Raw genomic sequence first — 27,901 nt, forward strand, 5'->3', positions numbered from 1 at the left:
TTCACCCTTCTCAGCACAAAGGTTCCCAGTGCTGCAGGCAAGTGTTTTGTTTCTAAAGAGAAACAAAAAGATTCTCTGTTGAAATCCTGAGATCCAAGGGCAGCCCTAACACTCCTGAGGCCTTTAAAGCAGCACGTTTCCTCTGCCAGCTTGCTGTCCTTGCTGCAGCTGCTTCTGTGGCAGGGCCTGGACCCTCGGGAGCTGCCAGCTTTGTCCTGGAGCAAGGAGAGCTCCGTGCCCTGCCTGTAACGTGGCACTAGGGCCTGGGGCAGAGCTTGGTGTGCAGAACACAGAACCCCTGCAGCTCCTGATCCAAGCAGAGAACACCTGAGCATCACTTCCAGAGAAGGATTTCAGTCTCCCTTCAGTCCTGCCATTGATGTGGCTTCAGTGAACAGGTTCTTAGAACAGAACTTTAATTTTCCTCTTGAGTAAATAGGTCAAGATTTTGTTTTCTCTAAACCCAACTAGTGAAAACTTCCTTAGAACAGTTATAGATCAGGAACTTGAACTGAGCACTCTGCATGTCTATTGAAGGCCACCTGCATTATTTCAAATAAAGTATTAACAAGGACTAAAGGTAACAAACGGTGCAAGTGGGCTTTACTCCACTCCCAAAACATTGCAGTTGCTTCCAGCAGTGAGAGATGAAGACACAAGAGCTACCATACCACACTCAGTAAAGCAGCAGCAGCCAAGCCAGCAGGATTAACCATGACCTGCACAGGGAATTAGTAACACTACAGGCAAAAGCCTACAACAAAGTTAGAGCAGGATTATGCAGCAGAAGAGTCAATGAAACATTAAGTGGGAGTCTGTCCCCTTTCAAACACCAAGGGTACACCATTCCTCATTTCCATCCAGGAGCTTCAAGTCTAAAACACACAGTTCAGCTTCTAAGTAACCAAAAACAGGCCCAAGCCCCCAAGAATTCCAAAAATTAACTTACAAATTACTCATTTTCAGCAATATTGCACAATAATCATAGTCCAATTTTTGCTACCAGTCAGCTAAAGTAATTTATGTACACAAATATACAAGCTAAAAGGAATAAATGAAATGCTCCACTTTATTAAGAAACCAAAAATACAAAACTGAAGAGTTCAAGACTTCATGTACTCAAACACTACTGAAAAAAAATTCTAAACTTAAGTTTTGCTTACTAGCAGTACTAATATTGACCAAGATTCATCGCTACAAGGTAGTGTTAAAAGTTGACATTTTCCACCATTTGTGCTGTAATAAGCCAGTTTCAAATTAAGAACTTGGTGCAGTTACAGATGTTTGAATGACTGTGGCTTCAGTTAATATGCCATCAGGTATAAAGAGCGCTTTAGCTCAAGCCACAGCTGTTTCTGGTTAGTGAATCTGAAGATGCCTAGGATTGGTTTGGCCAGCTATAGCTCTGCTGCTGTTCATGCAAAGACAGCTCGAGTCAGTCACCAGGCTGGATGCCACTCGCTGCTGGCTGCCAGGAGCACAGAGCTGGAGGTTCCTGTGGGAGGGGAACAGCGAGGAGCTGGAACTGATCAACACTCCCCAGGGCTGGGAACGCTCCCCCAGGCACGGCCCAGCAGCGCTCACCGAGCTCTGCCTGGAGGCTCAGCCCCGCACCTTCAGCTCTGTGCGCCAGCAAAAAGGCAAAGGTTAACTGTTAGCTCCAAATTAGCAAGAGGAGCAGAATAGGAGAAGCAGGAAGGAAAACAGAATGAGAAATGCAGTAGACAATCAAGTATAACCCTCAAATGAAGAACAGAAGACACTTTGAACAGTTTTCCTAACAATGCATGGAAGTTCACTTGCTTGGAGATACTTGAAATACAACTTTATTACCTAAACAAAAGAATGGGAATGACAGAAACAAGATTTTTCACTTAACACTCTGATGTGACTGCAGCAGTCTTATATTTGAAACTCAAAAGGGGAAGTAATTGCAGTCCAAAAAACAGCTAAATATGCAGGTCCAAAATATGAAGGTTTTTTGTTTTGGTTTTTTTTTTTCATTTTGTTTTGTTTGTTTTTTTTTAAACTGCCACATTCACTCCGAAGCCCATTCATCTCTTTCAGCATCCCAAAGATTAAGCACATGTTCTGTTCAGCTAGATAATAAAGTGGCAAACACGCTGCACCACTGACATCACAGGACAGTTGCCTATAAAACTAGACTTCTGACGCTGGGCTCCAGCTTCGTCCCTCACAGGTCATCATCTTCATCTGGCAGTGCAGTGGTCTGAGCAATCTGCAACAAACAAGTTACACTTCAGAACTGTTCTCCAGCCACTTGTGCCCCAAGTGTGACACCACTTACAGGACAACTGCTTTGGCCCTGTGCCCTCTGCCACTGACCTGTAAGTCTTGCTCATACTGTGCTGCCAGTGCTGGGTCCATAACGACTTCAGGAGGTGCGAGCGCAGGCATGGCAACAAACTCCAAGTTGGGATCTCCAATTAGCTTCCTAGCAAGCCACAGGAAAGGCTTCTCAAAGTTGTAGTTACTCTTAGCTGAAATGTCATAATACTGAAAAAAGCACATATTAGACATTATTTTAAAAATCCTCCAATATTTAGGACATCTCAAGATTAAGACCGAATCAACTCTTTTACCTTTTTTTGGATTAAATTACTTTTGCTTGCATATTTATAAGCAGTTATCATTTAAATATCTAGAAACACAGTTTCAGGAAGAAACTATTAACTGAAAGGTTATGAAATCTCATCAAGGATAAAACTTTCAGAAGGCAACAGTGCATTTATCTTTCTCCTGGTACGTGACCTACTGCAGTCCCAATCCTGTCATGGGTTGATGAGATTCTGAGCAGTTAAAGCCAAATGCTCAGAAGTTGTTTAAGAACTTGGCACAGCTTCTGCTCCAGGCCAGTGATGATCATCCTTAACATCACCACTTCCCCCTCCCCTCAATTTTGGTTTGAAGAGCCAACAGATGTGAGGCTCCCTATAATGACAGAGGCAGAGCACCCAATCACCATCCAAAACCCAGCTGCACTCAGCAGAGCCAACCAACTGGCCTCCTCCTGACTCACCTGGAGATTCTTCTTCCTATGAAACACAATGGATTTTGCCTTGACTTTTCTGTCCTTAATATCCACTTTGTTGCCACACAACACTATAGGGATATTTTCACATACTCGTACCAGATCTCTATGCCAGTTAGGTACATTCTTGTAGGTAACTCTTGATGTTACATCAAACATGATGATGGCACACTGAGCTGCAAGAGAACCAAAGTCAAGTTACACCAGGAGCAACCACCTGCTTGCAACATGGGATAAAGAGGAACCCAGAGACATCCCACATTAGGGCTCGGCATCTGCACCAACTTTTCCATCTCAGCATCAAGTTCTGACAGCTCCTGTTGACAGGGTCAACATGTGAGCCCACAGAACCACAGCTGTGTCACCTCACATCTGTCCTGCCCCATATACCAGACCAGCTGTTTTTACTGACTCAGCTGTGTCAGAGGAACACCGTGCTGCACCCTGTGAGAACGTACAAGACTACAGAAGCCAACTTGGATTTGCCCAAATATTTGGCAGAATCAGTTAACACCTATTTAATTCATCTCAGACATGCTAATGAGGCTCCAAGGTAGGCTGAGAGCCTGTGGTCTGCATGTGAGGATGTCCTCATCCAGAGCAGTTTCTCAGGGAACTCAAGACTACAATAAGACATAATAAAGATATGCAGGTGAGTGAAGCAGCACAGGACAGATCTTTGCCAAGCAGAAGGAAGGAACACTTGTCTGCACCTTTTCAGAAAGACAGACTCTGGCATGGAGGTGTCCAACATCCTCATGGCATTGAAAATCTAAAGAGTTTCTGTGTTCCAAGCCCTTGCCTGAGCACAGCAAGGCAGAAAAAAAATCTGCAGCATGCATTTTCCCCCCTTAACCACCAAATGCGTATCTGGTGGTAGTATCTGGTCATTAAAGGTGCACCACTTCTGTTAATACCAAAGCCCACACAAGCTATCCTGCTCCCACATTAGCACATGCTGTGTGGCATTATCCTCTCCACATGAAGAGTTTGAAGACTTCTTTGCCAGTTCATCACTGCAGCCACACTGGCAGCTTCCAGTGTGGCCAGCACAAGCAGAATGAAGGACTGAGCTCTAAGAGGTACAGAATCGTCCCCTCAGATCTTACCTTGGATGTAGTAGCCATCACGCAGGCCACCAAACTTCTCCTGGCCAGCTGTGTCCCATACATTAAATTTAATAGGGCCTCTGTTAGTATGGAACACCAGAGGATGAACTTCAACACCCAGTGTTGCTAGGGAAATAACAAAAAGCACATTTAGCAAGTCATGGATTGTACTTGCATTTGTAAGATAGTGGAGCTCAAATGTTTCTTCAGACATACCTACATACTTCTTTTCAAATTCACCAGTCAAGTGACGCTTTACAAACGTTGTTTTACCAGTGCCACCATCACCAACCAGAACAAGCTGCAGACAGATAAAGGAAGAAAGTCAGAGCATTTTGAGACATTTTACAGTCATTCTAGCACAGATATGACTTCTTATTACAAAGAGCTTAGTTCCTACAAGGTGCTGTAAACAAAAGAGAGAACTGCCCATGCAGCAGGTCCCTGTGGTGGGAACCAATTTACTGAGCCCATCCATCATGCTGTAACTCTGATCAGTCTCATCCAGTCCTTGAAGGTAAGATCTGCACTGCACTGTGAATATGGTTCTACTAAACTTGTACAAGAGACTGAATGAAGAATGTTTAGGACTTTCAACCTGAACAAGACCAGATTTGGAAAGGAAACGACAAAAATATCCACTGGAGAAACCCACTGTTATCTTGTAATTAAAAAACCCAACAAAACCAAAAACCCACCAACGTTTGCACCATGAACTAGAATACACAAGCAAAGTACTGCAGGAATCACAAGTAACGACCTTCAGGAAGCAGTCTTCAGAACTTCTGGCTGTTAAGATACCAAAAAACACCACCAACCACACAAAACACCAGAAAATCCTCTTTTGAAACATTTGAACAATTAGCACATAACAGAAAGGAGGCTATTCTAATTCACTCTGAGCACCTTTTACAGTGCACTTCAGTTCTTACATCTAAAATTCATTCTGTAGGCAAAGATTCATTAAAATTTATTAGTCTAAACTGCAAATAGAACAGATTGACGCAGCTTAACAGACTCTTTTTGTGTAAGTTGTATGCAGCACTACAATACGTTACGCCATTAAAGAAAGACCAGAACTTCGAAACCAAACCCACCATCCACGTCGGCACTCGAGAGTCCCTCGTGCTACTTTTCCAGTGAAGGGAAAAAAAGCACCCCAAACCCAAGCCGCGAACCAGAGCCTTACCTTAAACTGCACTTGGGGCTCTCCTTGGGCGGCCATGCTGTGTCTGCGGGGGAAATGGCAGCGTGTGAGGAGCCGCGCGGGAGCGCCCGCCGGAAGGGGCCGTGTCCAGCCCGGGCGCTCCGGCCCGCCCGGGGCAGGCGGCGCCTCCCGCCCGCGTGTGGCGGCACCGCGCGCGGTAATGGCGGCGGCACCTCCGCCCGCCCCGGCCCCCGCGCCCGCCGGGCCCCGCCGCGCCCAGGCCGAGCCGCGGCCGGCCCCAGCTCCCCTCTCGATCCGCGGAGAGTCCTCCCAGCCCGCCCGGAGCCAGCACCCCGCCGCTCAATGGGTGCCGCTGCCCGGTCGGGAGAGGCCGCGGCGGGTCCTGCGGGGCTCCCGGGCGGGGCCCGCTCCGGCCGGGCCTCCCCACGCACCGGGCCGGGCGCGCTCCCCGCCATGAGCCACCATGACTGAGCAGCGCCGCCTCCCCCTCGGCTCGGCCGCGGGAGCCCCGCTCGCTGCCCCTCACATCCCGCCCGCCCTTCCACCGCGGACGGAGCCGCGCACGGCCCCGGCCATTCCACCGCCCCGCTCCCAGCGGCGAAAATCCGCCACGCGCCTCGGCTCCCGCAGCCGCAACGCTCCCTCAGGCGCAGCCGCCCGCCACCGAGCCCAGCCCAGCCCATCCCATCCCGGCCGCGAGCTAGCGGTGACCGCCGCCCCCGCCGGGGGCGCTTCCCAGAGCGGCCCCGCGTGCCCCGATGGCGCCGGGCCGCGGGGAGCGGAGCCCAGGCCCGTACCGGGCCGCTACCTCAGCCGAGGCGTCTCCCGCTCGCTCGTTCCGTGCCGGGCGCAGGGAAAATGGCGGAAGCGCCGTTCAAATACCCGGACGGCGACGCCGCGCGGCCGCGGGCGGGGGCGGGGCCACGCGTCACGTGGTGCGCGGCGCGCGGGAGGCGGCGGGAGGCGGGGCAGGGCCGCGGCCGTGAGGGAGCGTGGCGGGCACCGGGCAGCGGGCACCGCACCGGGCAGCGGGCACCGCACCGGACTCGGCCCCACGCAGAGCCCCGTGAGGCCAGCCGGCCAGAACGACCGCCCAGCACGGCCTCCGAAACCGCCAAACCGCATCACAGCGCCGCATCCTCGTCAGCACCTCAGGGATGGTGACTCCATCACCTCGCTGGGCATGCTCTTCCAATGGCTGACCACCCGAACAGCGGAAAAATGTGCTCAAATAGCTAAAGTGAATGTGGCCTTGAGGCCCTTTGGTCCGGTGCTGTCGCTGCAGGCACGGCAGAAAGGACTGGCCGCAGCTGACGGCGGGGCTGTCAGCAGGAGGTGTCCCCTGAGCCTCGGCTCCCTCGGCCGCTCCTCGCAGGACGCGTTTTCCACACCTTTCGTGGCCTCGTTGGCCTTTGCTGGGCACATCCACGGCCCTTCCGCAGCGAGGGGCCCAGGCCTGAGCGGTGGCAGATGTCCCTGTCACAGCCCTGGCCCCAGCCCTGCTGGAAGGAGCAGTTCCTCGGTGCTGGGGACAGTGTGGGCACTGCCCGGGTGTCCTGGTGGGGGTGACACAGCCCCTGTGCCAGGCTCGCTCCCCTACACCTCCTGCTGCTTCAGTGAAATCCCAGGAGATGCTGCCAGCTGATGATGCTCTCTCCGCAGACAAAGTGAAAAAAAGGCACGTAGTTACTTAGAAAAACTGTTCAACTGCGTCCAGCGTTTAGTAAAGAGGTTTTTCACATCAGGAGGGTTGAATTGAATTGCTCTCAGGTATGCTGGGCTGTGCTCAAAGGGACTTTTCTTAAATGTGCCTCATGACTGTGATTTTCCATTCTTCAAACAAATCTACCTTCACTAGAGAGTGCAGTAATGAAAACAAAAGTTGTTTTGTAAGCCTTGGATTTAGAATAGCTCTCCAAGATCTAAAAACTCTGTCCAAACATTAGTGGAAAAAAAGTTGTTTGAAAGCCAGCTTTCAAAAAAAGTACGAGTTTTGCGTATGTCGATAAAAACCAAGTTCATGTGTTCACTCTGATTTTTAAGGTCTCTGGTATTTTTTTTTAATCCAGTATACTTAAATTACTTTTATTATCTTTGTTGCTGTCCCCATAATCTAGAATAAATAAATGATATGCTTTTACATGTATCTGAATGAATGGAATTGATAAGGAAAGTATTTCATGGCAAGTGATATACACAAATGTAGTTTATTGTTAATTTCCTCTGAGACACAATATACACAAAGAGTGTAATTGCATTTATAATTACAAGAGTGGCTGGAGTGTGCTGTAATTTTTGCTTACTTGATAGCGTAATGCCAATCCAAATGTTGCGTGAGATCTTGGAAAAATCACTGGCATGTTGAATTTGCCTTCCCTTTCTGACATGAGTTGGGTTTGTGTGGTTTTCAGCATTTTTGCTGAGTGCCTCTAGGTGTCAGGATTTTTTTTTCAGAATATGCAACTCTTCTTTTTCTCAGCGCAATGCTATCCTGGTAAAACCCTTGTGAATTCCACCTCTCCTTTTTACAAACAGGAATGTGTTTATAAATAGGAGACCATAAAGCCACATTAGTGCAGTTTGGCAGTTTTAAAGAATATAAACATGGGGGGGAAAGCAATCTGTAACTGTGTATATAATACTCACTGTGCTTTAGTTATTTCTTAATATTGTAACACATTTATTAGTAAACTACTTTTTCCCTGCAAAGTATCTAGCACTTTAATTTGGAATTATTAAAAATTCCATTATCATAGCATTTGAGCTTCTGGCAAACACTTATTTAATTGTTAAACAGATAAATTACCATGTGGAAACTACTTTTTAGCATCTGTTTTATCAGCATGTATAATTAAGTGTTCAGTTCAGAGGATGCACAAAACATCTGCTCCAGATAACCCCATTCAGCAAAGGCAGCAAAACACTTGTTAGATCACTACACAAAGATTAGAGTCCGTGAGATCCGTAGGCAATTGGCAGAATAATTATTTTGAAAAGGCCTTTACATCCCCTGTATCTTAACTCAGGTCAACGGTAAACAAACTTAGCAAGCCTGACACAGGTAAACATACAGAATAGAAGGCAGCAGGTACAAAGTGTTTGCAGATGCAGGTGAGGAGTGGTATAAAGGAGTACTGCCTTCCACAGTCCGTGCATGCTCTCCTACAAACTCTCAGGCCTTTAAGACAAGCTTGTACCACTGAAAAATAACCAGATCACACCTTTTTACAGCTCTTTCTCTCACTACAATCTCCCGCAACCGAGTTATAACTCCTCGTGGGGATCCCTGGTGGGACGGGAATTCCCTGGAGCACACCTGAGCTCTCCCGCACCGAGGATTTCTCCGCTGACGCGCCCTCGGCGCATTCGCGTCTCCCAGAACACTTGGGCTTGGCTCTGGAGACCATCCGCTCCAAGCGCCGCGCAAGGCAGGGTCACCTGGCGCGGGTGACACAGGGCCGGGTCCAGCCGGGGTCTGGATGTGTCCAGCCCGTTCCGGAACGGGGCCGAACCGACCGCTCCTGGCCGCCCGCAGCCGTGCCGGTCCCGCTGTGTGTCCGCTCCGCTCAGTGCCCGCTCCCCTCAGTGCCGGTCCCGCTCAGTGCCCGCTCCCCTCAGTGCCGGTCCCGCTCAGTGCCCGCTCCCCTCAGTGCCGGTCCCGCTCAGTGCCCGCTCCCCTCAGTGCCGGCCCCGCTGTGTGTCCGCTCCCCTCAGTGCCCGCTCCCCTCAGTGCCGGTCCCGCTCTGTGCCCGCTCCGCTCTGTGCCCGCTCCGCTCTGTGCCCGCTCCCCTCAGTGCCGGTCCCGCTCTGTGCCCGCTCCCCTCAGTGCCGGTCCCGCTCTGTGCCCGCTCCCCTCAGTGCCGGTCCCGCTCTGTGCCCGCTCCCCTCAGTGCCGGTCCCGCTCTGTGCCCGCTCCCCTCAGTGCCCGCTCCGCTCAGTGCCCGCTCCCCTCAGTGCCGGTCCCGCTCAGTGCCCGCTCCCCTCAGTGCCCGCTCCGCTCTGTGCCCGCTCCGCTCTGTGCCCGCTCCGCTGTGTGTCCGCTCCGCTCAGTGCCCGCTCCCCTCAGTGCCCGCTCCCCTCAGTGCCCGCTCCCCTCAGTGCCCGCTCCCCTCAGTGCCGGTCCCGCTCAGTGCCCGCTCCCCTCAGTGCCCGCTCCGTTCTGTGCCCGCTCCCCGCCCACCGTGCCGTCAGACGTCAGGGCGCCGGGCGGGGCCCGCAGGGGCTGGCTGCCGGTCCCTCCCCGCTGGCTGCCGGTCCCTCCCCGCTCCGGTTCCTCCCCGCGGCCGATCCCGCCCCGGTTCCTCCCCGCGGCCGATCCCGCCCCGGGCCGATCCCGCTCGCTGTGCGGCCGAGCCCGCGGAGCGGCCGAGCGTGCGCGGTGCGGGCGGGCCCCGCGGAAGCAGCGGAGGGCAGCGGGCCCGCGGCGGGGATGAAGGACCGGCTGGCAGACCTGGCGGAGGTGCGGGGCGCTGGGGCGGGCGGGGCGGGATCCCCCGGCTCTGGCAGCGCGGTTCCACCCTCCGCGATCCCTAGGGCTCCGCTTCTCCCTGGCCTCTGCGAAGCGGCTCGGGCGGCGCTGAATTCCGCTAAATTCCCCCGGTAATGCCGTGCCGGAGCCGCCCGGGGTGTAGCGGGGTGGGTTTGGCCGCCCGGGAGCTCTTGGGCCGTGATGCGGCAGGAAAGCGCTCTGCGAGCTGGATTTTCCGCGTGTTTACAAAATGGTAGCTGCTTCTGTTTATACGCTCTTTTCCTTTCCCTCATCTGTGCTTTGGAAACAGTATCCTAAAAAAGAAGGGAGAGTTTGGGGAGAGGCACCATCAGTCTGTCTGCAACAGGATATGGCTTGGGTAAAATAAAAGGATATTTGAGGTTTTTTGTTTTGGGTTTGTTTTGTTTCTTTCCTGAAAAGAAATGGAAATGGAGAACACACAGGAGTTCCTGTGATAGTTCCATTACTCCACGTATGAGGAGAAGTTGGGCTGTGTTGAGCTGCATTCAGGTCTGGGGCTCTTTCATCTTCTGGATCATAAAATACATTTTGGAAGCTCCATCTCTAGTGATGGAATTACAAGTCTCTTTGCCTTTCTCTCTGAAAGGATGAATTGACATTGGAAAAGTTTCAGGATTATTGAATTACAGTTTCTCTACCAGGAATGATGTTTTGGAGTCATGCCAAAAAACCAGTGTCATTTCTTTCAAGTGTCCTTATTTCCTTTCCCTGTTTCTGAGCATGTCCAGGTCGTGGGAACACATGCCAGATTTTGGTGCTGGTGTGTGCTTCCAGACAGAGGAAGCAACCAATAGTGATCCAAATTTGCTTTAGATTTATAATTCTATACCTGTAGACTTAATCCTGTTCTGTGTTTCTGTAAATGGAAGAAACCAGTACCACACCCTGACACACCCCCCATTGACAGGGTTAAAAGTGTTTAATGCAGCTGTACAGAGGAATTTTTGAGTCAGCTTTAGTATTTTTAGTAGTTTTGGGTGACATTTCTGCAGTTGGCTGCTTTTTAAATATATATCAGCCTTCATATGTTCATCAATGTAATTTTTACTGCTTGTAGAATTAATAAATAGCTTAGAGACTTAAATACTTTTTTCTAATGAAGAAAATATTTAACCATGAAATGACGGTAAGAGTTACTGAAGATCTAGTCTATGTTTACAAGTGTGTGTAGTTGACCTGAAGTTTTGTCAAGTTGCATGGATGGATATTTCCATTTCCACTGGCAACTCATTGAAGTAGCAGCTTCCATCTTACATCTTTATCTGAAATATCAGAAGTGCAGTGGTTTTGTGAGGTGGTTTTCCTTTCATAGAACAAATGCTTTGAACAGAGATGCTTAATGCATGGGTCAGATGCTCTGCAAAGGAACAGTGAATCTGAAGAAATAAAGTGCTAACACTTGTTTGCCTATTTTCCAAAGTGTTTAGGTTTGTTAATGTAGTTTCATTGTATTTCATTTGGCTAAATCATTAAGAGTAGAAATAGACATTGTGGTTTTCAAACAGGCCTAGGCCTGCAGAGTCCTCAGAAATAACTCTACCTTGTCTCTTTTCCTTAACACGAGGATTTTGTTGTGTTCCTTTGGTCATTCCTCACCTGCCAGCTCCCTCCAGAACTGCTGTGGGACATGAGGAGTTGCAAAGGTCCCAGCCTACACTGGCGTGTTTTAACTTAGCACAGTGTTACCCTGGCAGAAATGCTCATTCCCCGTGTCCTCATTTTCCTGTTCCTGAATTTTACTGGGCAGCAAGCAAAATATTTTGACACTAGTTTTTCCTAGATCATTGTAAAGAAGAGGGAGAAATGCTGCCTATTAATGTTAGTGGTTCATTAACATGACTGTCAGATAATTTTGTTAGTACAGTATGTTTAGGCTGTCAATTGCTGGAGAAAGAAATGGTTGATGACATGCAGATTTTACAGCCTTCAGATAATGCTGCTTCCTCTTGTTTTCTTAGCTCAAAGAAGTTTTGTGAAGTATGTGCTTTTGCAGAAGATGGCAACCATAATTGTATTTGTTCAATTTTAGGGGGTTGTTTTAATGTCATTTCTGAACTACTGCAAACAGGCCCAAATGAACTTCTTTAAGCTGGTTGAATTGTCCTTTAATACAATTAATGGGTCAATTGAGCAAATCCTAGACTGATTTTAGTTATTTTGAGCACAAATAAGTGTCAGATTAAAAGGTTCTCTGATCCAATACCCTGTTTTCAGCAGTGGTTTGTAGTGGGTGTTTAGAGAAGAAGGAAAGTACATAGCTATGATTGCAAAATGTGCTCCCAGCCTTCAGTGGTTTGCTGTTCACAGACACAAGTCCATGTACCAGGGCTCTGAAGGAGCCATCCGTGTTCCCACGTGCACATTTGGCTAACTTCAGGTATTACAAACAGATGGCACTTTAAAGGTCTGGTAATAAAACTTACTCATACTTTCTTTTTGTTGTTCAGTCATCTCAGAACAAGGTTAGACACAAACCTCTGCTCAAGCAGAGTCCTGTTTTGGATCTCAGGTTTGGGCTGCATTGTCCATATGGCTCCAGAATTTCCCCCTTGTGACACACTGAAGTGGATGCAGACCTGTCTATCCATTTTTTTTTTTTTTTTTATATATATATATATATATATTTTCCATTCTATACCTGGAACTCATTTTTCATGCTTGATTGGTGAATAATTTAAAATATTTGATTTTTGTATTTCTTTCCTCGTGAGTGTTAATGAAGATCTGTTACATAGAATCTTTGAAAAATGAGTATTCCACAGCAAGCTATAAGTTCATATTTGACTGCAGGTTTTTTTAGGCAAGGACCTGTAACTCGAAGAGAACTGCACTGATTTTTTTTCTGAGCTGATTTTTGCACACACAGTGCCCTTAGAAGTGTTTAGGAGCAGGTGAAGAAGCACAGTCACAGGGGTTAGAATTGTTGGAATTGGGTGGAAGCAAACACAAAGTGAGGCTTTGCAGCAGGAGAAAACAGGGCTGTTGTTTTCCCCTGAGTCAGCCTGTGACGCGGGGCTGGGTTCAGCCTCGGAGCTGAGGATGAGCTGTGTGCCCTGGCAGCCCTGGGCTGCTTTGGCAGCTGGTGCTGCTGAGCTCCTCCAGCCCTGCTGCTGATACCTGGCAGTGACTGACCTGCCCGGGCTGCCTCAGCTCTCCCTGGCCCTGTGCGAGCCCTCCTGGGATGCAGAAGGGTTCTGCACACACGGCTGCTGTGAGGAGGAGCTGTGACACTGTGACCTGCTCCTTGGGCTGCTTCCCTGGGAGAATGGTCACTTCTGGTCCTTGCAGCCTGCCAGAGGAATACACGTGATCTGCACTGGGAAACAGCTAACCTTGCATGGAACTTCAAGGGCAAGTCATAGTCACGTTTTTCAGTCAAAAGCTGTTTCCAGTTTCAAAGGTCAGTAATTACTAAGATACCTCCAGCCTGACTTATTTCTGCAGTTCCGTAAGGTAGTGGAAGTGGCAGAAGTTCCATAAACCATCAGGACAGCTTCTGCTTGGAGCTGAGAAATGCTATTGTGAGAATATCTGTATTTTAACCCTGCTGGCAGCGAGAGCAGCACACGGCTGCTCCCTCGCTCTCCCTGGTGGGATGGGGCAGAATTCCAGAAGTGAGAAAACTCATGGATTGAGAACAAAGGCAGTTCAATTGGTAAAGCAAAAGCTGCCCTCAAACAGAGTGAAAAAAGGAATTCCTTCCTACTTCCAGTGGACAGGCAGGGGTCAAGCCATTCCCAGGAAGGCAGAGCTCTGTCACACAGAGCAGTGACTGGGGAAGACAAAATGTCCTAACACTGAAGGTGCCCCCCTTGCTTCTCGCTTCAGCTTCATGCACTGAGCATAATCAGTGTGATCTGCAGTGTCCCTTGGGTCCCATCTGTGCCCCCAGCCCCCTTGGAGGGGAGCAGAAAAGGCCCTGACTCTGTGGGTGCTGTAACTGGAACATCCCTGTTGCCAGCCCTGGTGGGGCACAAACCCCAAACACAGCCCTGCCAGCTGTTGTGAGGAGAGTTACCCGTCCCAGCCAAAGCAGAGCTCCTCCTGAGGGGGCTGCAGGGATCTACAGCTCCCTGGATGTTTGTGGAGCTCTGTGTCCCAGACTTTGAGTCCCAAGGTCAAGGTAGGAGCTGCAAACAGACTTTATTAGGTTGATCTTGGCATTGACGTGAAACTTTTTATCAGCTCTTTGTGATACTGCTTGTACTGGGGAGGTGAAGTCCAGGGAGAGCAGTGTGTTTCTGCTAAACCCTGATTAAAGTGAGTTCTTGGTCAGTTGTGTGCTTGTCAAGAGAGGCACGGAAGCACATCACTTGAAGAGAGTCAGCAGATGAGCTGTATTTTAGGTAAGAGATGATTTATGAGTATAAAAGAACAGAGGTTGACAAACTTCTCAGGTGTCTCAAGTGCTGGTGACTGAGGTAGGCTGTCCATAAATCCTTCAACAAATTGTAGAGAGCAAATTGATCTGTCAGTGGTACCATGGCAGCCAAGTAGGAAAGTGAAATACAGGTGGCACGGGCTGTGGGCTGCAGAGCCACGATCAGCTGCCTCCCAGCTGAGATCTCCAGACACATTCCTGAGTCACAGCTCTGCCTTTCGTTCCTTTAGGATTCACTCCGGTGTTATGTGTTTTACTAGGATCTCATCAAACCAAAAGCTGGCATTCTGAATCTCTTAGTAGATGGTGTTTTCATTATTTTTAGTTCAAATAACGAAGTATAGGATGCAGTTATGAACAAGCAAAAAAAATATTCTTTACTCAGTAAATAGAAAGTGTTGTTTTGCATAGATAATGAAATTAAATGTCTTTAAAATATAGCTCCTTCTTAAATATTAGAGCTTGTGTCTTAGTAGCAGCCCAGTCTTGGGAATGGTAAAGTTTTGGGTGACTTTCTTGGGGCACAGACTTCCTCCTTTGTTTGTGTTGAGCAAGACTGTTCATTGATGGCAATCTGTAAGGACAGGGAATTTGAGTTCTAGCTTATCTCCCCGGAATGAGTGAGTGATGGAGTCCTCAGTGGTCCCCAGCCCTGTGGGGCTGGGCCAGGGGGGCACTGAGCTCTCGTTCCTGTGTTTCAGTGGGACATCATCCTTTCCCCTGAGTCCCTGATGGGCCAGGGGGGCACTGAGCTCTCGTTCCTGTGTTTCAGTGGGACATCATCCTTTCCCCTGAGCACAAACCCTGATGGATTCTGAGCCTGTGTTCCCCCAGGGCTTCAGGCATTCCCTGAGTTTGCAGGAGAGGAGCTGGCACCGGGTCTGTAACTTCTCCCTGAACGTTTGGGGCACTCGTAGATTTTGATGCACAGATCTTAATTGACAGTAACTTCTTTATAAGATAATAGCAGTGTTTGACACTGGATTAAATTGCAGAATTGTCATGCAAACAATGCATATCTCATGTAATTTAAAGAAGCCAGAACCAAACTTCTTGGGTAATAGGATCAGAGGTTAGGAGCAGAAAGTAGGTGTTAGTAGATCAGATGGCCTTGTAAGAAAAAAAAAGGTGTCTTGGAATGAAAATCCCTTCATGACAATTATCTTGTAGTTTGTTTTTTTTTTCCTAATGGATAACCTGATGACTGTATGTTAATGTTTTGTTCTAATTTTCATTAAGTGCACTCCATACAGTCAGTTTGAACTAAACAGTGAGAGGAATTAAAGAAGACAAGCTTTATCTCTTTGCCTTCATATGATGCATGTTAATTGTGTCTTTTGCCAGGGTAAGAACTGAGGCTCCATGGGCTGGCTGTGGGCTGGGGAATGTGCTGGGTGTGTGGCAGAGGCTCTGGGGTTTATCACCCCCTGATTCCTGGTTTAGGGGTGAGCTGCTGGGGATGGCAGCCCTGGGAGCAGGGCAGGAGCAGCAGCCTGTGGGTTTTGTTCTGGTGCCTGCCTGGGGACAGCACAGGCTCTCTGCACTCTGCATTTCTTGCACTGCTCTCTTGCAGTCACTTGACTTCCTGCGGCCTCTCTGCTTATTTGGTTTTGGATTGCAGTCCTCAGAAAAGGAAAACTTCCTTGGCTTTGCAGCCTGTTGATGAAAATGTGTGTGCTGGAGCAATGGCAGAAGTTTCTTCAGAACGGCGTCCTGCAGTCGATCTCACAGATTTGTGTTTGTTGTCCTTCACAGCATAAAGGAAATGAAGATGGGGAGACAGTTATCATTGAAAAAGACCATTTTATGGATGACTTCTTCCAACAGGTAAACTCAACAGTTTTCACCATGGATTAAAGACTGGCTGTTTTCTCTCTGCATTTTAATTCCAGCAATGAGGTTTAACGATTCATCCTCCCCAGTATGGTTTGTAACTGTATGCCAAAACAAATGTTGGTAATGCTTTATTAGTTTATTTCAGGGTATTTTCTGCATTTATTGCAGAGAAATGGTTTTAATTCCCTGTCAACAAGAAATTTGCTAATAGAATTTTAAAATAGTTGTTTATTAGGAATATTATCACTTAAGCTTTTGGCCGTTGAGAATATATTTGCTATTAACAATACTGGGTTTTAGTTTAAAAAAAATAATTACAGACTGTTCAAATGTTGACATTTCTGCTGGGATTTCTTTCTCTGCTGCTTACAGATGAAATAGTTTGGGGTTTTTTAGGAGTTGTTTTCTTTTTTAATATTGGCCCTAAATTATTCTAATGTTGTCTTTGTCATATTTCTCTTCCTCTAGGTTGAGGAAATTAGAAATAATATAGCAAAAATAGCACAAAATGTGGAAGAAGTGAAGAAGCAGCACAGCATTATCCTGTCAGCACCAAATCCTGAAGGAAGTGAGTAATAATATTTGAGATGTCACATAAGTGTGGTTGGATATTCTGAAATACTGCTTGTTTTAGCTGTCCATAGGAATACAACTTCAGGTGTTCAGAATGCAAAATGTAAAACTAAGCAAGTATTTTATTTCTTAATAATGAATTAATACTTTCATTTGTTTATTTTGACCTTTTTTAGGTCTCATTTGAAAAATGTGCATTCAGAATATTTCTTGTATTATCCAAATCTTTCCTAGAGCAAGACTCAGTTTAATATGGGTGTTTTTCTTCACAAACAGAGAGGTTACTTGTGTTTCCTCCCATTTGTGAAAAGGTGGATGCTGTCAGCTGAAGCTTGCACTGTCAGTTCTGTCCATTCCTCGGTGGGGTCAGGGTGCTGTGTGACCCTAGAGCCAGCAGCTGCTCACAGTTCCTTTTCTGGAGCTTTGTCCCCAAAGCTGGGGCTGGAGTTGTGCTTTCTGAGCAGAGAACTCGGCAGTTCAGGGAACAGAGCCCTGGAACCTTCCCTGCTGCCAGCCCTTGCTGGCTCCAGGCGTGGCTGTGCTTGCGGGCAGGGCTCAAAGAAAAGGGAAGAAAAGATGCTGAGATATTTTTTGTTTGAATGTTGCAATGCTGGCTTGACATTTATCTTGTTATTTTGTCCTGTTGATGGGAACTGGACTTGGGGTGTTACTTTATCCTGTCCCCCTGTTCTCCTCGTGTGTGTTTGTATTCCTCCAGCTGGTTTTGCAGGCTGCTTCTTCAGTGACCCCCAGGTTTAGTCAGGGCTCGTCTGAATGTTGAAATGAGCACCTGTGAGCAGTGAGTGTTCTTGTGGATGTGTCCCGAGAGAGCCCTGTGGCAGGGAAGTGACAGAGAGGTGACAGGGAGGTGGCAGGGAGATGGCAGGGAGATGGCAGAGGTGACAGGGAGGTGACAGAGAGGTACAGGGAGGTGGCAGAGGTGACAGAGAGGTACAGGGAGGTGGCAGAGGTGACAGGGAGGTGGCAGAGGTGACAGGGAGATGGCAGGGAGGTGGCAGAGAGGTGGCAGAGGTGACAGAGAGGTGGCAGAGCTCTCCTGGGTGCTGTGGGTGAGATCCCTCCCAGGCTGCAGGCAGTGCCTGGCACACACATGGTGCTGTTCAGGTGGTGCACAGCACACAGAGAAAAAGGGGAGATCAATCTGTGTGCTCACCTGCAACTCAGCAGCATTTAACTTTTGACTGGCAAATTAACATTACCCTGAAAGTGTTAGAAACTGTTTAGCACCTGGTTTAGTTGAAGATTTGGTAGTAATAACATTTCCCAGGGGTAAGCCTGCCATAAGAAGCAAGAACCCAATGGTTGCTATTATAAAAACAGTATTTAAAGTACTTAGGAGGATAATAAACTTCAACTCTGCATAGTTGTACTGAATAAAATTCTGAGATTGCGAGGTAGATTCGTAGACTCTTGCTGACTTACTATTATCAATCATTAACAGTTCAAAAAATACATTTTTTAAAGGAACAAAGGAAGAACTTGAAGAACTAAATGAGGAAATAAAGAAGATTGCTAATAAAATCCGGGCCAGGCTAAAGGGTAAGTTGTGAGGACAAATAAAGCCCCTTGCTTTCAGGAATCACCCAGAAAATGACAATGCAAAGTAGTTCCTCCATATAGAAATGTCTTCTGCAGCTGAAGTGCTTTTCTGGGGGTGATACTTTGGGAGAAGATTAACTTTAACTGCAAAATGACACCATTTAAAATGTTTCCAGTGTAAAAGACATTAGTGTGACTCTGTTAAGAGTATGAGTGAAGCAGTTACTGTGTTTAAAGACCTCTACCAAATATCAAAATTATTTTAAAATTTTACTTATATATCACTGCCACCTCCCTCCGCTGGAATGTTACACACGTCTCTGGGGAACTTGTACCTTTAAAAAATAATAATAATATTTACAAAGCAATTGGGCTGTTAAATAACTGACATTGACTCAGTTCTCCTGTCTTGTTCTCAGCTATTGAGCAGAGTTTTGATCAGGGTGAAAATGCGAATCGGACATCAGTGGACGTCAGGATCAGAAAAACACAGGTAGGATTCCTTCAGCTCAAAGAAAATCAGTGGATTCTGGTAGAGTGGAGAATGAGTTGAACTGTTCTGGACTCACTTCAGAGCCTGTGTGGTGCTTTGTTGGGCTGGAAGTGCCACTGTGAGTTGTGCAGAGTTGTTGCTGTATGACAGAAATGGCCCTCTCTGCTGTCCCTGTCTGTCCCTCTGCTGTCCCTCTGCTGTCCCTCTGCTGTCCCTCTGCTGTCCCTCTGCTGTCCCTGTCTGTCCCTCTGCTGTCCCTGTCTGTCCTCTCTGCTGTCCCTCTGCTGTCCCTCTGCTGTCCCTGTCTGTCCCTCTGCTGTCCCTCTGCTGTCCCTCTGCTGTCCCTCTGCTGTCCCTGTCTGTCCCTCTGCTGTCCCTGTCTGTCCCTCTGCTGTCCCTCTGCTGTCCCTCTGCTGTCCCTGTCTGTCCCTCTGCTGTCCCTGTCTGTCCCTCTGCTGTCCCTCTGCTGTCCCTCTGCTGTCCCTCTGCTGTCCCTGTCTGTCCCCTCTGCTGTCCCTCTGCTGTCCCTCTGCTGTCCCTCTGCTGTCCCTCTGCTGTCCCCGTCTCTCCCTCTCTGCTGTTCCTCTCTGTGTCCCTGTCTGTGTCCCCCTGTTCCCCTGTCCCTGATGCCCCTTGTCCTGCTGTCTGTCCTGCTGTCTGTCCCTCTGTCCCCCTGTGTCCCTGTCCCTGATGCCCCTTGTCCTGCTGTCTGTCCCACTGCAGCACTCAGTGTTGGCTCACAAGTTTGTGGAGGTGATGACGGAGTACAACGAGACGCAGACGCTGTTCCGGGAGCGCAGCAAGGGCCGCATACAGCGACAGCTGGAGATCAGTGAGTGACCTTGGTGTGCTCCAGACAGCATCAGTCACTGCTTCTCACTGCCCCCCTCGTTCCTCAGTCATTAAATGTGGTACAGAGCTCCAAACAGCATCAGTCACTGCTTCTCACTGCCCCCCTCGTTCCTCAGTCATTAAATGTGGTACAGAGCAGCAGAGGGTGGACAGCATCTCAGAGGGTATGAGAGAACAGAAACAGTTTTACTGCCTGGCACAAACTCCTTGCTGTTACTCTTTTTAGAACGGCTGTAAAGAGAGAAAACTCAATAATTTCCTTTAGATTGAAAATTCTTAAAGAAATGATCTTTTTCCTTTGCTTCATTTACTTCCAATATTGCAGTTTTAAATGAAGCATCAAGAAAAGCTGCATTCTGAAACAGCAAGTGTTATTAAAAGCCATTCCAAAATTAACATGCCTAACAGGATAACAGCTCTTTTTATGTGGTCCCATTTTTATCTACAAGGACACTTGGTAAATTCATCTGGCATAAAATCAGTGCTGCTGTTAAATGCACTTTAATCATTTGTTGTCTGACTCACATATGACTTACTCCTAATAATGAATTGGAAGTATTTAGAAAGGTTCCTGACTTTACTTTGAAGTACAGTATCTACCTTGGAAGGTGTCTAAAAAGTACCTAAAATCAGTAGTTTTTTTAATGTGCTTTATAGAAGTCAATACATACATTGCTAAATCAGGGAATGCAAACAGGGAAACTGGCAAATTATAAGAAAATTTTGCTTCTCGTGTGCTTTTCAAATTTGTCATTAGCCTCTCATGGTAATGGCTCAATTCAGCATTTCAGTAACGTTTATTAGGCAGGTTAAGTTGTTCTTTTCTTGTGTTTGAGGGGAGGGACCCTGATACCTCAGGACATGGTTAAGTTGAAGTTGTTATGACCCAATTGGAGCCTTCAGCTTTTCTTAAGCACTACAGATTTTAAAGCAGGTTTTGCAGCATTCTTGGGTATTAACATCAGAAAATAATATTCAAACTGTAGCTTTTGCCTGATGGAGCAGCATTCCATAAGTTGGTGCAGATATTCAGCTGATTTTTCATTGGAAGAACAGGGATTTGATGTGTAATTGTTAGAAGTGTACAGTGCAAGTCATTTGAATGTGTTGCATTTGCTGTACAAGTGTGATCAATAGGATTCAGTTTGCTCAGACATGCAGTACTAAACTGCATCAGAGCAGGACTGGAGGTGCACTGGGGGTTCTCATCCTCTCTGAGGACTGTGAATGGAATCCTGGGTCAGTAAAATCAAATTTACATAAAGATTTTATTGCCCATGCAGTGGTGAAGTGTGTGCCGTGATGGAATGGAACGGAATAGGTAAATATTGAGTGTTACATAAATAAATGCTGGTCTGAAGAGCACTCCACTTAGCAGAGTTCATATGTAGATTGTAAATGTTTCTGATCAAGCTCTGGAATCTGACAGAGACCCCAACCAGCCAGGGAGAGCCAGCCCTGACCAGGATTCCCCATGGCAGCTTTGAATCTACATCTGTTTTCTGGTTATTACTCGATACTTTCTGGATTTTGTTCTGTGCAAAATGGCCCTTGGTACAGGGTTTTATCCTGCAAAATCTCAGTGCAAGAATTGTCTTTGACTCGTCATCCTTCTGGATGGTGAAATGTTGTGTTCAGTAAGTGATGTTATGTGAAGCCCTGTTGTTTCTATCCTAGCTGGAAAGACCACCACCGATGAGGAGCTGGAAGAAATGCTAGAGAGTGGTAATCCTTCCATTTTCACTTCTGATGTATGTATTTCTGGGCCAGTTACATCTCTGTTCTGCTGCTCCTGCTCTTTACGAGTGTGCTGGCACTGACCTGTGTCTGTGTCTCTGCATTCTCCCCAAGATCATATCAGACTCGCAGATAACCAGGCAAGCCCTGAACGAGATCGAGTCTCGCCACAAGGATATCATGAAGCTGGAGTCCAGCATTCGGGAGCTCCACGAGATGTTCATGGACATGGCAATGTTTGTTGAGACTCAGGTAAAGGACAGTCAAGCACATCTGTGGGATGGGGGCTGTTTGCTCCCTCTTCCCCTCTGCAATGTGCACAAGCAGTTGGTTTTATTCAGATAGTGCAGCTCGAGAGTGATTGTGCACTGTGATTAGAATATATGGAAGTTAATCACTGGAGGCTCTTGGTTTTGTTGTGGGCAAATTGACCACCTCAATGTCCTTATGCTTTCAATAACTGACCACAGACTTGCCTTCCAGTCAGTACATTTAATATTTTCTTCAGTTTGATTAACTGCAATATGCTGGAATATCTTTGTGCATGTTTAAGTAAGGAAAACTGTCTCGTGGAACACTGTTAATACCCTGGGCATTTTGGGTTCTCAGCCAGTGGAGTGACAGTCAGCAAGGCTGTGTGCACCTTGCAGTTGATGCAGAAGTGCAATGCTGTGTTCACCAGCAGGAGTGTAAAGGGCTTGACAAGGCTTTCAAGTCATCTCTTGTATTCATAGGCTTTGTCTTGACATGTCCAGAAATCTGTCCTATTTTTAGTCTTTAAATACCAATTATCCAACAAAGGTATTTCTAAGTTTGATCTTGAAATGGTTTGACTTCTGCAGGGAAGTGAAGAGAATAGTGTTAGAAGAGAAACTTGCCTGAAAAGCAAGTTAGAGAAACTTGCCTGTTTTTTGTAACTGGGTTTTGTTCTAGAAGTCCTTTATTGCTTTGATATTAAATACACAGCCAAGAGAAATTGTTAGCAGGTTTCTTTTGAATTACACATGAACTGAAGTTACTTGTGCATCATTCTGTAATGCTTTGCTGTTTACTGCTGCTGATTATTTCTTCTGATGGACAGAGACACAGGTAACAGACTTACTGTCATATTTCACCAATCCTCCATTTCATTGCCAAATGTCACTGCTCATAATTAATTTGAATTTGTCATGCATTGACATGCTAGTCCCTGAGCTCTGAGGAGCTCACATGTGTGTGTTTCCTAGCCAGCTGTTGTGTGGAAATAGTCAGTGTTCTTTCCCAGTGCAGACACACCAGGGCTTTGTGATCTGGAGTGTGTCTGGCTGCTCAGCATCCCTCCCACACAGGGATGTTGCAGGTGGTCAGTCCTGTTCCTGCAGCAGGGAGAATTCTCCTGCCCTGCTCGTGACCATGCCCTGATGGTCAGAACTGGGAGCCTGGCTTCTCATTCCCTTCTTCCTTTCCATGCCAAAGCAGAAAAGGTGTCATCCCCAGTATGTGTGTCACTGATGTGTGAAAGCAATTCTTGATGTTCTAGAGCCTTTCTTTTAGGTTCATTAAACAAAGATCCACGCATTCCAATACTGCTTTCTCTTCAAAATTTCGTTTTAAGGGTGAAATGATCAACAACATAGAAAAGAACGTGATGAATGCGACAGATTACGTGGAACATGCAAAAGAAGAGACAAAAAAGGCAGTGAAATATCAAAGCAAAGCACGCAGGGTATGTTGTCTTTCTGTAATTGTGCTAGGCAGTGTTTTAATTCAGCACAGCAGCACTTCCAGTGTGAATTGTTTTGCTGTAGTTAATATTGAAAATCTGTGATACCAATAGAGCACAGGCACCTCTGGGACTGGGAGAAGGGATCAGTTCATGCACAGCTAAGGGTGTGTTCACAATTTCCTGCTCAGAGCTGCCAGTACAGAGTATAAAAACCCCAAAAGAAGAATTTATTAATTAGTCCAGTGGATGAATTCACGTGTTTTTCTTACCAGCTTTCACAGTACCTTAAATGATTCACATTTTAAATAACCTTAAAAGTTTTAGGCTGTTTATCACAAGTAAACGTACCTGGATTTAAAGCTGTAAAATCTATTTGCTAGCAGGAGAAAGAAAAGTACTTTTGCTGAAATAGGCTTATTTTTTCAAAATTCTGCTTGTAATTTTTAGTTTTATAGATAAATTAGGGGGATTTTCCCTCTGGAAAGGGTGTGACACTGAATTTGTGCAGGACTTGAGTTCAAAGGAAACCTTCTGGCACTTTCCATGGCACTTGCTTTGTTTTGGTATCTTTCCTCCCATCAGACACCAAATAATATATTCTGATATCAGACTACTAAGTAGTTTATTTTTACATTCCAATTTCCCCTTTTGCTGTGCTGTGCAGTTCGCTGAGGCTCGTTATGCTGAGCTGGATTTGAGGGAATAATTCATTTTCTATAGATAGAGATCTACATAGAGATAACACCCCTGGTCCTTTACAAAAGATCTTTTCACAAGCCTTAAAAGAGCCCACTTAATATGTATGTAAATAGTGCTTGTGTCATCTCTGATAACTGAACAGGCATTAATCACACGAGTTTACCTGCTTAAAAATGTTAATTCTTACACTTGCAAGATTGTGCAGATAAATTTATCTCAATTTAAGAATGCAGGAGGCTTTAATGAAAGCGCTTGTGGGTCTAAAAACTACTTGAAAAGTTGAAAATAAATGCAAGTGCTAATGTGCATAATATTAATAATACCTTGTTTCTTGACAGAAAATGTGGATAATTATCATTGTGTCAGTGGTGTTGATTGCCATAGTAGCTCTAATTATTGGTTTGTCTGTGGGTATTCGGTGATGCTTGGATAACCTCAGCATGCATGGCTGCCTGCCACTGTGGCAGTAAGTAACTAATCAACTAATTTGGCTCTCGTTGTCTCGGTCCTGTGCTGCTGAGCCTTCCCCTCCCTGCAGTGTGGGGAGGGCTGGGCACCCCAGGGACCCCACTGCTGTCCTGGGGACCCCACTGCTGTCCTGGGGACCCCACTGCTGGCCTGGGGACCCCACTGCTGTGTCTGGGGACCCCACTGCTGTGTCTGGGGACCCCACTGCTGTGTCTGGGGACCCCACTGCTGTGTCTGGGACCCCACTGCTGTGCCCAGGGACCCCACTGCTGTGCCTGGGACCCCACTGCTGTCCTGGGGACCCCACTGCTGTGCCTGGGACCCCACTGCTGTCCTGGGGACCCCACTGCTGGCCTGGGGACCCCACTGCTGTGTCTGGGACCCCACTGCTGTCCTGGGGACCCCACTGCTGTGCCCAGGTACCCCACTGCTGTGTCTGGGACCCCACTGCTGTCCTGGGGACCCCACTGCTGTGCCCAGGGACCCCACTGCTGTGTCTGGGACCCCACTGCTGTGCCTGGGACCCCACTGCTGTGTCTGGGACCCCACTGCTGTCCTGGAGACCCCACTGCTGGCCTGGCACAGGTCCTGTGCTGGAGAACATCGCGGGGAGCCCACGGGAGCTGCCCCAGGCCCAGCAGAGCTGCAGAGTGCCCGGGGCTGGCCCCCAGCTCTGGCAGTGCTGGTTCTTACCCCGAGAGCTCACATCAGCAAACAGGACAGAATACTCAGTATTGGATCTTTGTCCAGTGGGGTTTCTGTGGTTCAAGCAGAGTTGTTGAAGTGTAGATGTCTGCAGCCGTGAAGTCGGCTCTGACAGATTGGAGCACATCTTCAAATTTCCTACTTTGAAACTGTTTATTAGTGCTAGACTAAATGGGACAGTGGGAGATAACAACGTGTTCAGGACATGAGATTTCTTCCAGTGCTGGTGTTTTTGCTGTAGTTAAGTACCAGTTCTTGTCCAGATGAAGCTTAGCCAGGCCAGCAGGCAGCAGCAGATAACTTCTCTCAGTGCAGCTTTTAACCTGCCGTGTCCTGAGGCTCTGCACAGAGCCCCTGAGCAGGCACCAGCTCAGACACTCATCAGAAATCCACATTTCTGTCCTAACACTCTTAACATCTCAGGTTTTGTTTCGGTGCTGGGGATTCCTGTCAGCTGGGGTTTGTGGGCAGGGAGCAGCATTCACTGTGCCATTACCTGCAGTCAGGAATTCCTGACCCAGAGTCACACCTTGGTGCATTTACACAGAACCATCTCTCCTTGTTTAACCCTCACAGCTCCTCTGAGCTGCACCTGCAGTGTTTTCACTGACCTGCTGAATTCCACTGAGGGTGCAGATGTGAAGGTTTGAGCAGGCTGCAAATATTTATCCAAGGAGGGTGGCAGTGAGCAGTTACTTGGACTTGACCTACATCTGTTCCTAATGATGTTTACAGAAGTTGGGCACGAGTAATGCCCATTATTCTGTGAAGGAAAAGAGGGAAATGTTGCACAGATGGCCCAGGCTTGTGGCTATGGTTACATGGATGTTAGGAACAGGGAACAACGGGAAATCATGGCAGCGAGTGCTCCTTAGAAAGAGAATCCCAGCACTCAGCCTGGGTGGCACTGTGCCTCTGAATACATCGAAACAATTCTGTCTCTGACAAAGTATTTCATTCTTAACTTTTCTCTCTTTTCCCTGCAGAAACTGATGTTCATAATAATCTGTGTAACTGTATTGCTTCTGATACTTGGAATTATCCTAGCAACAACTCTGTCCTAGCAAGCACATTCCAAGAGTTCCCAGCCTGCAGGAACTCCAAAACATCTCCAGTGAAACCAGACCTTTTCCACAGACGATGCCTTACACTGTCCCACGGTGATGACCTGTCAGCAGTGGTTAAAAATGAAAGCAAAAATCACTCTTAATGTTTACTTGTAAATGAAAATCAGAATGTATTAGGGTGTGTATGGATTGTGAAGCATAAACTAGACACTTGTAAGACTGAAACTTTCTTTTGAACTAAAGTAACTTAGAGTTTTTTCACATCTCAGTGTTACAGTTGGAATAGGGAGTTGAGAGACTATTGAATTTTGACTTTTTTTTGGCTTTTTTTTCCTATTGCTAACCTAACTCTAATCATGACTTTAAGTACCTTGCCAGTGCTGCCTTTGTTAGCACTCTTGTGAATATTTTTATGAGATGTAGCCTTGTGTTTAATTGTATTAATTAGTCACCTAAACCTATTGAAACTTTATGCTTTTTCTCCAACAAGTGCTAAAATATTTTATCCTGAAAAGACACTCATTTAACTGCCTAGTGCATTACACCTGAGAAGAAAAAAAGCCTTTTTACACTTGCCTGTTTATTTTTTCTTTCAAGGTTATTGCTTTAAATACTTCCTTCATGGTTAATATAAAGTTAATTGCAACATTTCTGGTAAAAGCATACAGCTCTGCAATGCTGAATTTGCACTTGAGCAGGTAATTTTTACAGGTAATTCTTGTGCAGAGGAAACTGGTGGATCAGTTTAGCCTTGTTGCTTATATGAGTATGACAAAAATGACTTTATAAAGCCAAATCAAGTTTCCTTGCTGTGGAGTTTGCAAATGTTGATGTATGAATACAGCACATGGGGATGAACTCCCCCAGAAGAGTCTGAAATTGAATCCAGACACTGATTTGTTATGAGATCTGTGTGGCTATAACATGTATGAAGTGTTTTGGTGTACACATGCCTGATGTAATGCCAGCTTGCACGACTTGAAAGCTTCATAGAACTCAAATGTACCCAAATAACTGCATTTAATGTTACAGGTTATTTTTGTATTTTTGTGTGTAAAATATTTGTAACTTGGGTTTGTGACTCCTCATTGTTCAAGCATATCCATGTAGATATGTAGATATATTTACACTCTAAGAGAAATAGAGGAGAGGATAATTTGTGCCTTTTTAAACATAGTCTAAAACTACACTCATCAATGTTTTCAGATATTCAGCTCTCATGTTGACTGCAGTAACTCAGTCCTGAAAGTTTAGAATCCTGAAACTTAGGTTTTGTTGAAAGTGTCCGAGATCAAAGTTACTCAGTAAGCGAGAATTCAGACTTCAGAAAAGTCAGCAAAGTTTACACTTTCTGTCAAATGCATGAGTATTCCTGCTTTGCTGTCCAGGTGTACTGTGAAAATGCTGGAGCTATTCAGATGTCAAACATGTTGGAAAGAGAAAACACACGTTGTTGTTGTTGTTATTATTATTGGTCTCTCTACAAGTCAGCCATAAAGAAGTCGCTTGAAAAATTCGGCTTCAACAATGAACAAATTCCTTTTACCTCTGAGTCCAGAATGCTCACTGATGTTTGGGAGGAAGTTTACATGCAAAGTAAGGAAGGATTGCCTTAATGCTCATTCTAGGTAAATATTTTTTATTCTGTAGTTTTCTAGATTTTTATCAGTAAATATTATTTATACATATATGCAAATTAGATGGGGGAAAAAAAATCACTCCTGCTGTTTACCAGCTGCTTATGTAAACTGCCCCTCCAAATGCTGTCATGTTGAATTCTGTTCTCTGTGATGCACTAATCTGCCCATCAAGACCAGAAATTTGAATAGGCTACTCCACAGTTTTTAGTTCTTGTTGAACAGCTGCCTCAGTGAGTTTGTTTTAAAGCAAAACAGACCTTTTCACATGAACCTCTTTGTTTGGTTCATATTGGAGGGGAGTAAATCTCTAAGCTGTGCACTAATAAACTGATCTAAGCGAGTCTGC

At 46.6% G+C, this 27,901-nt stretch overlaps 2 protein-coding genes across 4 annotated transcripts; one reads left to right on the plus strand and one right to left on the minus strand.

Moving 5' to 3' along the window:
- Positions 1 to 1,051: 1,051 nt before the first annotated feature.
- RAN (RAN, member RAS oncogene family) lies at positions 1,052 to 6,242 on the minus strand. 2 transcript variants are annotated; one of them, XM_005524212.2, is made up of 7 exons: positions 6,138 to 6,242; positions 5,351 to 5,393; positions 4,378 to 4,462; positions 4,162 to 4,287; positions 3,041 to 3,228; positions 2,347 to 2,517; positions 1,052 to 2,239 (listed from the first exon to the last, which is right to left on the minus strand). In XM_005524212.2, the coding sequence occupies exons 2-7, from the start codon at positions 5,384 to 5,386 to the stop codon at positions 2,195 to 2,197; spliced, it is 651 nt and encodes a 216-aa protein (XP_005524269.1). In that variant the 5' UTR covers positions 5,387 to 5,393; positions 6,138 to 6,242; the 3' UTR covers positions 1,052 to 2,194. The 2 variants fall into 2 exon arrangements, with proteins under 2 accessions (XP_005524269.1, XP_014109351.1); XM_014253876.2 differs by having other exon boundaries at positions 6,127 to 6,222.
- Positions 6,243 to 9,645: 3,403 nt separating this feature from the next.
- Positions 9,646 to 27,896, plus strand: STX2 (syntaxin 2). 2 transcript variants are annotated; one of them, XM_005524213.3, is made up of 11 exons: positions 9,646 to 9,788; positions 15,976 to 16,047; positions 16,525 to 16,624; positions 18,115 to 18,189; positions 18,609 to 18,682; positions 19,406 to 19,514; positions 21,212 to 21,285; positions 21,386 to 21,523; positions 22,866 to 22,976; positions 24,014 to 24,141; positions 25,835 to 27,896. In XM_005524213.3, exons 1-10 carry the CDS (start codon positions 9,759 to 9,761, stop codon positions 24,095 to 24,097), a joined length of 867 nt encoding a protein of 288 aa, XP_005524270.1. In that variant the 5' UTR covers positions 9,646 to 9,758; the 3' UTR covers positions 24,098 to 24,141; positions 25,835 to 27,896. The 2 variants fall into 2 exon arrangements, with proteins under 2 accessions (XP_005524270.1, XP_005524271.1); XM_005524214.3 differs by lacking the exon at positions 24,014 to 24,141.
- The last annotated feature ends 5 nt before the right edge of the window (positions 27,897 to 27,901 follow it).

Source organism: Pseudopodoces humilis, chromosome 20, assembly GCF_049639895.1.
Source record: "Pseudopodoces humilis isolate 2021_Gansu_Grassland_sample_001 chromosome 20, ASM4963989v1, whole genome shotgun sequence".
In the NCBI taxonomy this organism is placed as follows: domain Eukaryota; kingdom Metazoa; phylum Chordata; class Aves; order Passeriformes; family Paridae; genus Pseudopodoces; species Pseudopodoces humilis.

Bases quoted from the DNA above. Each gene is read 5' to 3' on its own strand.
- RAN (XM_005524212.2), bottom strand. From the start codon at position 5,386: ATGGCCGCCCAAGGAGAGCCCCAAGTGCAGTTTAAG. The intron at 4,463-5,350 runs GTAAGGCTCTGG...ATCTGTCTGCAG, and splicing joins AGCCCCAAGTGCAGTTTAAG to CTTGTTCTGGTTGGTGATGG. The intron at 2,240-2,346 runs GTCAGTGGCAGA...TGTTTGTTGCAG, and splicing joins AGTATGAGCAAGACTTACAG to ATTGCTCAGACCACTGCACT.
- STX2 (XM_005524213.3), top strand. From the start codon at position 9,759: ATGAAGGACCGGCTGGCAGACCTGGCGGAG. The intron at 16,048-16,524 runs GTAAACTCAACA...CTCTTCCTCTAG, and splicing joins TGGATGACTTCTTCCAACAG to GTTGAGGAAATTAGAAATAA. The intron at 18,683-19,405 runs GTAGGATTCCTT...GTCCCACTGCAG, and splicing joins TCAGGATCAGAAAAACACAG to CACTCAGTGTTGGCTCACAA.